Source organism: Chaetura pelagica, unplaced genomic scaffold (genome assembly GCF_000747805.2).
Source record: "Chaetura pelagica isolate M959 unplaced genomic scaffold, ChaPel_1.0 scaffold596, whole genome shotgun sequence".
NCBI classification, from domain to species: domain Eukaryota; kingdom Metazoa; phylum Chordata; class Aves; order Apodiformes; family Apodidae; genus Chaetura; species Chaetura pelagica.
Window position 1 is genome coordinate 669763 of NW_009953725.1, and position 11566 is coordinate 681328.

The window sequence follows — 11566 nt, forward strand, 5'->3', positions numbered from 1 at the left end:
TACACAGAATAAAATAAACATAATTTCTATAATTAATCTGTGGCCTTGCTCAACCAGCATTTCTCTTTCTAACTTTCTCTTTTTCTGCTGTTGTCAGTCATGAAATATCTGTAACAGTCTTGCACTGGATCCTTAATTATGTCAGACTTTTAACAGTGGTAAGAAATTGACTGAATTTTACTACTGAGTACAAGTATGTTCAGTTTTTTTGCTATAAAAATTCAGACAAACATGTTCCTATTAAATATTTATCTTCTACTATTGCTTCATGCTTTATGGCAAAATAATATTGTACTAAATGTATTTGTAGAACATGCATATATTTCTAGAAATACTTGCATTTGCCAGGAGTAGTATTAATTTCTCTGACATATCTCCTGAAGAATATAATAATATTGGCTTTACTTACGTGTATGTAGATTTTGACTATTCTTCCAGTTCATGGCGAAAGATTTTACCAACCTTCCTTTAAAGAACATGATATGTAGGAAATATACTACAAGATTGTATCAACTTAGAAAATGTGAATCCAGATGAATTGAAACTCTTAATAGTTCAGAAGAGCTGGGATTATTATTGCATTAAAGCACCTGGCTTGTATGTAAGGCAGAGCTGTTTGTACTTCCTGGTGTTCAGCCCCTTGCATAAGCTGAAGTAGTCCATCCAAGGTGTTACACAATTTACAAACATGAGATTCTTGTAAACGTAGTGAAAGCTGTGGAGCAAGTAACCACTTGCTAGAGTGTGATTGTTCTCTTCCTCAGAATTTTTTTTTCTTTCTTTCTTTCCAGAAATAGCTCTTTAGAAGATGCAAAATTCCAATTTTTAAATAAGAATATTCTGGTGAATATGTTGCATCCAGACCAGTGGCTTTGTGTTGGCACAACTGCTGTAGACAGACAGTGATGCTGAGATTGAAAACACATCTTTCCATGCCTTGGATTGTAGTTTTTCTCCATCTAAGCCAACAGAACAAATGAAGTTGCTTTTGGCTTGTTTGTTGTGTTTTTTTTTTTAATTGAGTTGCTTTCCTTTGGAGTGTTAAAATGAAGGATAATCTTCTTGCACAGGATCGAGGAGATGAATTCACTTACACTGGGAGTGGAGGTAGAGATCTTTCTGGCAATAAAAGGATTGGAGAACATTCATTTGATCAGACATTAACACACATGAATAGGTAAGTTTTGAAGATAAAATTTAAGTATGCCCAAACAAAGAGCCACGTTTTATCTCAGTGTAGTGTTTTATCTGAAAAAGTAGCATTTTGCTAGATGCAGTTACGCCTGTACCTGCTACTTTTGTAAACAGTGGTGCTTCTTGCTCCTAAGACTCATTTCAGGAAGCATTATGATTTTTAAGATTTAAAGAAACACACACTTCAATGAAATATGCTGCTGTATTGCTGATGCAGCTAGTAGTCACATCTCTGGTTGAAATTGTCATACAATATCCTTCAGATGACTGTTTTCATGTAACGAGAGGGCTTTAAAAACTCTTGGGTGGAAGTTTTCTATTCTAGGTGGTTTTAGGTTTCTTCTTCAAGGGTTAAATCAATTATGAAATTGAAGTAGGGAGAAAGCATGTTCATTTTCATGTTCAAAGAAATTTTCCCTTTTTGGTACCCTTTTCTCCCATCATAGTTTTTTATGAAAAGAAAAGAATTAAGGTGTTGCTTTATCAAAAGCATGTACTTAAAACCACTTAAAACCTGTGAGGTGCTAAGATCAACTGAGACTTTTTTTTGCCAGCACTGCTTTATGATATCGTAGAATCATAGAATAATTAAGATTGGAAGGGACCTTAAAGATCATCAAGTTCCAACCCCCCTGCCATGAGCAGGGAACCCTACCACTAGACCAGGTTGCACAAAACCTCATCCAGCCTGGCCTTAAAAACTTCCAGGGATGGGGCATCAACAACCTCCTTAGGCAACCCATTCCAGTTCCTCACCACCCTTATAGTGAAGAATTTCTTCCTAATATCTAACCTAAATCTCCCCTCTCTCAGTTTAAAACCATTACCCAATGTCCTATCACTGTCTGCTCTGATGAAAAGTCCCTCCCCATCTTTCCTGTGGGCCCCTTCAAATACTGGAAGGTGCTATAAGGTCTCCCGAGAGCCTTCTCTTCTCTAGGCTGAACAGCCCCAACTCTCTCAGCCTGTCTTCAAAGCAGAGCTGCTCCAGGCCTTTGATCATCAAAATAATATCTGTTGCTGTCAGATTGGAGAGAGATTCTTTCAAACATTTTGATGGTACTTAGAGGAGAGGGAAAAGCCTGACTTGGCTGCTGAGGGAGGGGAGAGGAATCGTGATGTGAACACAGAGAATAAGGGAAGGAAGATGGACATAGGTTTAAGCAATAGGTTTACAAGCACATTTAGTGAATGAACTTGCTTTGAAAAACAGAACTAAGAGCTGGACTGTTAGGTCTCAGCATTTGTCTGCTCTTAGCCAATGAGAAGTCCACTGACAAAGCTTTGTCTTGTAGCTTTGCAAGTGTTAGAGCCCTTGGTGCAGCTTCCAGTTATACAAGTTTTCAAGCACTTTGATACTGAAGATGTTAAGGATTCCATGTAGGCAAATCAGTATTAGTTTGGTTGTCCAGGCATTTTTCCTTTTTAAGTTAAGCTTTTATGTAGGAGACATTTTTGATGTCGGCATTGTATGCCTGTGCCTTACTGATCTGTGCAGTGTGGGTTTTATGCTTGTTCCATGTGTGTTAATAACACTTAATTATTTCTTCCATTCTAAAATCTGTGGTTTGGTTTCAATTTGATTCTGAAGGGTTTTCCATCCCTGGTCAAATTGGCTGTGGCAGTAGAAAGATTATTCATTATAGCAGCTTGTTGTAGTAGGTATTCATCCTGTCTTGCTCCAGCTTTCAAGAAGAGGCTCTTCATGTAGTTAATGGGGTTTGCTTGTTCTTGAGTTAGCTACTGTTATTTAACTCCTACTCCGAGGCAATGTATGTGTGAGATTTCAGTTACTTAAAGTTTTTTGGATAGTTACTATGTTGTTCAACATCTTCATCAAGGACCTGGATGAGGGTATAGAATGTACCCTCAGCAAGTTTGCTGATGACACTAAGATGGGAGGAGTGGCTGACACACCAGAAGGCTGTGCTGCCATTCAGAGAGACTTAGACAGGCTGGAGAGTTGGGCAGGGAGAAACATGATGAAATTCAACAAGGGGAAGTGTAGAGTTTTGCATTTGGGGAAGAACAACACCATGTCCCAGTACAGGTTGGGGGCTGAACTGCTGGAGAGTAGTGTAGGTGAAAGAGACCTGGGGGTCCTGGTAGACAGGAGGATGACCATGAGCCAGCAATGTGCCCTTGTGGCCAAGAATGCCAATGGCATCCTGGGGTGCATTAGAAAGGGTGTGGTTAGTCAGTCAAGAGAGGTTCTCCTCCCCCTCTATTCTGCATTGGTGAGGCCGCATCTGGAGTATTGTGTCCAGTTCTGGGCGCCTCAGTTCAAGAAGGACAGGGAGCTGCTTGAAAGAGTCCAGCACAGAGCCACAAAGATGATTAAGGGAGTGGAATATCTCCCTGATGAGGAAAGGCTGAGGGAGCTGGGTCTCTTTAGCTTGGAGAAAAGGAGACTGAGGGGTGACCTCATCAATGTTTACAAATATATAAGGGGTGAGTGTCAGGGGGACGGAGTTAGGCTTTTCTCAGTGATGACCAGCAATAGGACAAGGGGTAATGGGAGCAAATTGGAGCATAGGAGGTTCAAGGTGAATATCCGAAAAAATTTTTTTACTGTGAGAGTGACAGAGCACTGGAACAGGCTGCCCAGAGAGGTTGTGGAGTCTCCTTCACTGGAAACATTCAAAACCCACATGGATGCATTCCTATGTGATGTACTCTAGGTGACCCTGCTCTGGCAGGGGGGTTGGACTAGATGATCTTTCGAGGTCCCTTCCAGCCCCTAAGATTCTATGATTCTATGATTCTTTACAGTGTTCTTCATCATACTCCTTGCTTTTGTACACACACTTTTAAATAGCCTTAAAATCTGGAGTTAATGGGGAACAGAGATAGGAAAATTTTGCCTTTTGTTACTATTTTCTTTTAAATCCCTCAATGCTATTGAGGAAGGAATTGTTTTTAAAAACAAAGACGATTACATTTTGAATTATTGTTTGTTTTATTTAGCAATTTCACCTGAGTTTTCACCTAGAACCTTGTCAACAAAGTATTTTGCATTCCCACTGTTTTTTTTACCGTTCCTGACATCATGGATCTCATTGCTTCCCACAGTTCTGCAGTGGTTAAAGAATATACTGAAAAGCCCTATGCTGCTTGTTAAAATTAGGCAAGGGAAATAGGTATGTCATAATTACATTATTTATGAAGATTTTAAATCTCTTTCTAGGGCATTGGCCCTTAACTGCGATGCCCCATTGGATGACAAAAATGGAGCAGAGTCTAAGAATTGGAGAGCTGGTAAGCCAGTCAGAGTAGTGCGCAGCTCGAAAGGACGGCGAATCAGCAAATATGCCCCAGAGGAAGGCAACAGATATGATGGCATTTACAAGGTATTCTGATTTCAACTGGGTGCAACCTAACTTTGCTTTTTTTGGCTGTTTAAAAAAAGTCTCATATGGGTTACATTGCAAATTTTTCATTATTACTTAAATAAAGTTGTTGGTTTTTTTTCTCCATGATAGCTTTTTTAGCCTTAGCTTATTCTGCAAGGAACTGCAATTAAATTATTCAGACTGGTAGTAGTAGAACATAATTCATTATAGAATATATAAAGTTGAATATGTAAGCTACTTTATATGTGCTTACTGAGTCATATTAATCTCTGGAAATCAAAGTGTTTCCTCATTTTTTCCTAGCTTCTTTTGCTTTTAATGACTTCTCAGCATCAGCATCTGAAATAAATGTGTGTGCCATTTAATAGCACTACTAAAATTTCACACCGAAGCATAGATCTGCTGTATAGTAGTAATGTATAATTTAGTTTTCTCATTTCTTCTCGAACAGTTAAAGTATGACTAATTGCATGTGTTTGGCTTGTGATAAAATAACAACAATCATCTTATATTGTTCTTTAGGTGGTGAAATATTGGCCAGAAATTGGAAAGTGTGGGTTTTTAGTTTGGCGCTATCTTCTGAGAAGAGATGACATTGAGCCTGCGCCTTGGACTTCAGAGGGAATGGAGCGGTCAAAGAAACTGGGTCTGAGTGTACAGGTTCGAATCAGGACTCACACAGTTGGTCTTATTCTTGGTTCTTATACTTTGCTGTGGCAGGATTTAATGCCAAAAAACAGTGCAGTTTACCTGCAGACTAAAAGAATCATGGAGTAATGACACAGTGGAAGGAATGGTGGTTGAACCTTTCTGCCTCAGCAACCAATTGCTTTGCATATATGAATCAGAAAATTAAGAGTTTGAATCCAGTTCTGTGATTCTCAGGCTGGGAAGAATTTCTGCAAGTACCTGTTGTTATAGCCGAGTCTGTTTGAGAAACTGAAAAACCTGTCCATTTTTATGTATTTTTCTCTTTGTGTGACTGAGGAGTTTGTATAGATAGAGCATTTCAGGCACAGGATTAAACTGACCATAAGGACTTGGGCATTGCAGCATCCATGAAAGTTGAAAGAATTAACATGCTGTTTCTTTTCTCACCAAGGTAATGGTATATCTTGCAGCATACCATCATCTTCAGCCTTGCCTACCTGATGTGTATTGTTGTAAGGGCATAGATATGGATATTGGGTTCCTTTTAATACAGTCCAGTGTGAGTTAGATTCTTTGACTTCACCACACTTTCTTGATAATAGTTAATAATGTAAATGTTTTCTCCATCATGTAGGGTTTTAAAAATTATTTTTAGGTATATAGTCACAGGGTTTTAATGTCTTTTACAAATTAATCTTGTTGGTATTTGGCAATTCCAGTATGCCAGGGGGTTTTGTTTTAAATCCTTGCTTTTGTTTTGTTTTGTTTTGTTTGTTTTGTTTTGTTTTGTTAGTATCCAGAAGGTTATTTGGAAGCCATGGCTAGTAAGGAGAAGAAAGACAGGGTTAAAAAGCAAACGGTGAAACAGGAGCCAACCAGCCAGAGTAACGGAAATCAGAAAAGGACAATTGATGATGGTATTTCTTTTTACTTTTTTAGCATTCATTAGCAAATTCTGTCATGTTACATTTATTAAGCCAGTAGCATGAAAACTTTGCAGAAATGTGAAGATTTTTTGAAAACTAATGTAAACTGATAAGCATATGTTCTGTATTTAAGTAGTAGTGTAGGGATCTTTAAGGTCTGTGGAAAAATTGAGAGTCTTCTGTGCAACAGTTTAGTGCTGAACAGTATGACTTTGAGTAGGGATTTGCTGCATTTTGTGAGTGTAATCAATGTTTTACCCTTCTAGAAACAGTTTTATCTTCCCCTTTTGTAGTTCAGACTAACACTGCTGTTACTGCTTTTGATGGTCATAATCTTAAGCAGGTATAGAGGAACCTACGAATACACCCAAAGCCATGAGGATGGGAGATGGAGGGAAAGGAGAGGCTTTCCAGCTGACCCAAGAGCAGCAATGGCTCATTAGAGAAGACTGTATGAACCAGAAACTGTGGGATGAAGTACTAGCTTCTCTTAAGGAAGGACCAGTATGTTTGCTGCATGCATACTTCTTCATGTTTACCTTTTCCTTAGCCTGTCAGGAGAAATCTTGAGTCTTTCTTAAAACCTAATTTGCTAAAGAATATAGACTGTGTCTAGCATTGTTCTCATTTGTAAGACTTTTATTTCAAGCACATAATCCCCACTTGTACAATTTGCTATTGATGGCTCAGTTCATGCCTGTATAATAGACATAGGTCTTGCTTTAAAATATTTTTTAGTTACAAGTGGCTTTTTTTTTCTTTTCATTTTTAAAGGAAGCGTGTTTTCTCTGAAATCATAAATGTATTTTAGTGTACTGCTGATGTGAGAAACCAGATATGAAGCAAGATAGTTCTGGTTGCTACTTTTTGTTTAGACAGAAAATAATGGCTTACTTTATTTAAGAAGACAGAAGTACTGTCATCTGCAAATTTAGATATGAAATGAAAATATTGTAATCCAAATCTAGATTATCTGATTTTGTAAGTATTTTAAGAAACCTAAGGTAAGAGAGAAAATACCTTCTTCCCTCTAAATGTCAAGAAAATAGCAAGAATAGCTCAAGACTGAAGAGACTATAGTCACTATTATTTAAAAAGTCCACAAAAGAAGTATATTTTTAAATACTGTATCTTCTGGCATAATTAGTCTTACCAATCTCAAGTTAATAGTTATTTCAGCTGTTTTGCACAAGACATCAAGGCACTAAGAAATTAAAATAACTTGATAAAACTCAACTCATTGAAAATCAAACCATTGGTTAGAAAACTGATATACATAATTACTTCATTTGAGAATTTTATGGCTGTTTGTGGTGCTTCTGTAACATGAAAAGCATCTGTAACTTCCTGATCTTCACAGGTTTTGCTATAATACTGCCTCAGTTGCCTTGGTGTAGGAATTGTGTGAAGTTACTCCTGTTACCTGTCTTCTATCCAGTGTCTGTAATGACCAGAAGGAGTTTCAGCTCTCAAAGTTGTGCCTGATTACAGACAATAGAGATATGTGTTCTAGAAAGGAGAAAATAGTAATTTAAAAGTGGTTGAGTTTCTGAGAAGTCCTTTTTCTACAGATTCTTGCCCATAATTTTGTTAAGAGTTCCATTTGGTTGCCACTAAAGGCAATGGTAGCTTTGGGTTGCTACTGTGAAAGTGTGTATAGTTGTGCTTGAAATAACCACCTTCCCTTTTAACTAAATTAAATATGGTTTAAGATAAATCTGCTATTTTAAAAATAATTACAAGGAACTGTATTTTGATAACCCGTAGATCTGCATTTTGGGTTTTTTTTTCTATAGCCAAGCTTGTGTTCTTGAGATATTTGGAGATCACTGGCATGCCAGAGATAAGCATGCTTGTGTGTGTAATACAGCTGATACAAATTCATCTTGAGATTCCACAGAGATGACTTTAGAAGATTTAAGAACCAGGGAGGTTGATTTAGACACTGCAGAGAATTTGGCTTGAGAAGAAGCCATAAGGCAAGCCATAATCCATAATCACAAGAAGAGCTGCAGAAGCAGCTTTCTTAGCAGAAGCTCCCTTGCCAGAGAAGCGGAGATCTTCCAGGCACATGCAAATTTCCAGCAGCAGTTAAAAACACAATTGCTAAATTTTCTGACCTATGCTAGGAACCAGGCATGAATGGCCCTCTGGTCTGCTTAGTTTTATTTATAACAATACTCTAGCAAACAAGTGAGTAATCTTTAAAACATTGGTTGTCTGCATTGTGGAAGAGCAGGGAAATTAACCAGTTCTGAACCTTCTCTGTGATCGCTTTTAGAATGCTGCACTCGTGAATATGGAGGACTTAGGAAATTTTGGAAATGTATAATCTTTATCTAATGAGTGACATTTACAAGAACAGTAATAGAGTTTGTCTTTGTTTATTCCTTTGCCCTACACTAGAATTTTCTGAAGAAACTGGAACAGTCCTTTATGTGTGTCTGCTGCCAGGAGCTGGTTTACCAGCCAGTGACAACAGAGTGCCTCCACAACGTCTGTAAAGTAAGAATAAACCCAGTCTTGCCTTGGGCTGTTGCCTTGGCTTTGAGACACCAAACACCAAAGCCATATGTATTTTAGAAAGACAATAATTATTGCCTAACATACTGAAAAAAACATGCAACAAGTTTGCGTTAGTGATTGCTATGTTAGCTTAATTTTCTGTAATAAAGAGTGGAAGTAGGTTCAGTATAGTTTTGATAAACATAATGAATACAGTTCACCATTGCTGTCATTCCTTCGTGGCTAGTGGAGTTACATTAGGAACTGCTTTGGTCCAAGAGCTAGATGCTGGTACAGTAACAACAATTCAATGTTACATAGTTAAGGAATGAAACCAGATTTTATAATTGTGTAGCACTTCTAAGAAGAGTTACTGAAGGGATGCAGGGTAAATGCATGGAAGATTATTTTTTTTTCCCCTTATTTGGAGTAGGTTATGTAATCTTATTATTCTTGGCATTATTTTTGTTTGGTAGGAGGGTCACAGAAGTCCATTTATAACTCATGTATCTTAAAATCTTGATCAGTTGGATGTAATGTAAGGAGATTGTACTGGAGTTAATGTCTGTAGCACAGAATCATGCACTGAATTGTGTGTATTTGAACCATGCCTGCCTTACCTGGTATTTCTGCCTAAGAGCCTAAAAGGATTCAGGCTATTACCATCCTAGTACAGTATTTGATAATTCAAGTTTAGTGTTGAAGTAACTATCACTCCAGTAAAAAATCGCTGTGTTGTTATGTGTGGCCTGCATGCACAGGATGATTATGGCTCCTTAAACAGCATAAAAAGTGTGATGAAGGGGTTAACATTCAGAATTATGGAAACTGGAAGTAGATGGAGCAGAGAAATCTGAATGGCAACAAACTCAGCATAGAATGTGGTCAGTAAATATTTGTGAATGCAAAGTAACATCCAGTTAAAGCTGTAAGGAATAGTCTTATGGCAAGCTGCTATCCTGTTTGGGCACAGATCTGCCCTGGTAACGTTCTGATACTCAGCTCATCTGCTTGGGCTGTCTGCAGCCTGTGGTAACATAGCAAGGATGGCAGAACTGATACTAGTATGTTTGTGTTACTCTACCTAGGTCTTGAAGGCTTAACTGAATCTCATCTGCTGAGGCAGATGGAGATTGTTACATTAACAACATACCTGGTGTGCTCTAGCAGGGTGATGGACTAGATGATCTTCAGAGGTCCCTTCCAACCCCATTGACTCTGTGACTGTTACCTTCCTCTTGAAATGAAGGTCTGGAAAACTGCAGCAATCTAACTGTGGGCCTAGGAGAATGCTGCAGACGTGGCTGTGATTCACAGGAAGGCACTGGTGGAAATGAAGGGCAAATCTCAGTAGTGATTTGGTTGAATTCCTCCCAAGCTTAGTGTTTCACGCCCAGTCCAGAGCAGAATTCCTGTCTTTAGGACACTTTCATCACAGAGGCAGAGGTTGCATCTTTGTGATTCCTTAGTTTTTGCTGGTTAAGGTATCAGTCTGAAATACAGTTCTCACAGTTTCACTTCTCTGTCTGTGTATGTCCTAGAGTTGTTTACAGCGCTCCTTCAGAGCTGAAGTCTTCACCTGCCCTGCCTGCCGCTATGACCTGGGAAAGGGCTACACCATGGTTCCCAACAAGATACTGCAGACACTGCTGGACCAGTTCTTCCCTGGTTACAGTAAAGGACGATGATGTGCTTGGCTCCTTCCGTACTTCTCCCAGGGACTTTCTAGACAGTACAGGAGAATGAGCATGGGAAGTTCAACAGCGGACCAGCCAGCTTGATGGGACTCAATACATGTCACATTTTGAAGCCACTAACCCTCTTCCCCTCATAGCCATCTTTTGTGGTGTAGCGAGAACTCCAATTCTCAGCTTTTAACATCAAGGGTAGTTTTGGCCAGTAACAAGTAGTTTTTAAAGGAAAAGAAAAAAAAAGAAAGAAAAATAAGAACAGAAAAGCCTCAGCTTTTACTGGCCTCGCTGATGCTTAATTTATGAATTTATTTTTTTTTTTTGTAACTACCTCAGGATAGAGGAGAACAAATTATGGGGATGAAAAACATTTAGTGAAGTTTTAGCTACACACTGCCTCTTGAATATTTAGGTTGTGCCTGGTCCATATGGTTTGATTTACAAAAAAAAAACAACCCACAACAAAAACTAAACAAAAACAACCCAAACCAAAACCCCACAAAAAAACAGCAAAACCCCCTCCCGGAAACAGCACTTAAGCCAGTTGGATTAAGGAACAGCAAATTCTGTGGTGTGCATAATCCTTTTTTGTCTTTTTCTTCTATTATGCTGTATTTTTTTGCAAGAACAGGCTGATTTTTAGTCTATTTTTGTGAGCTTCATTGTGCTTTTCTTGTATCTTATGCAAGTTGACTACTAATGACTAATGAGAACAATATGAATGCATTGTTGCTGCATTAGTGTAAAGTGATCTGTGTTTTTTGCACTTAAAGAGGGTATTCAAGACACTCTAGTTGTGTAAAAAATATTTCATATAAAAAAGCCACTTCTGTATTAGTTAAACTGTATGCTTTTAGTAGGTCTTGTATCAGTGGCAATACATCTACACAGCATTGAAGGCAGTGCTAGCTTGGAGAGGGCTCAAATTGCTTCATATTGTGATCGGAGATTTTATATACAATATATCCCCCCTCAAAATATACCTTATTAAATATTTTATGATTCAGAAATGTTGCTAATTTTGTTTTTACTGCTATTGATGTATTTAAATAATAACTTTTTCTTCTTTTCTTTTTTTTTTTTCCTCTTTTTTTTTCTCATGTTACTAAATGCTTTCTTTAGGTGGGCTTCTTATTTTTAGTTAGTGCTGGATCTGTGTCCTGGAGTCAGAGGGGACCCTTCCTGGCCTGCAGGCAGCTGGGTGCAACTGGGAGCTGTGGGTGCCCCACGCAGCAGCAATTAGTCA

The 11566-nt window shown here is 38.3% G+C and overlaps 1 protein-coding gene across 1 annotated transcript in view; it reads left to right on the forward strand.

The window, feature by feature from the left end:
- The window catches only part of UHRF2 (ubiquitin-like with PHD and ring finger domains 2, E3 ubiquitin protein ligase), a 129138-nt gene extending 117814 nt beyond the window's left edge, over positions 1 to 11324 (forward strand). Inside the window, 7 exon segments of the mRNA XM_010000654.1 lie at positions 1071 to 1177; positions 4382 to 4544; positions 5070 to 5207; positions 5992 to 6115; positions 6468 to 6628; positions 8531 to 8629; positions 10171 to 11324. Coding sequence (XP_009998956.1) covers positions 1071 to 1177; positions 4382 to 4544; positions 5070 to 5207; positions 5992 to 6115; positions 6468 to 6628; positions 8531 to 8629; positions 10171 to 10317 — 939 coding nt within the window. The 3' untranslated portion in view covers positions 10318 to 11324.
- Positions 11325 to 11566: the final 242 nt, after the last annotated feature.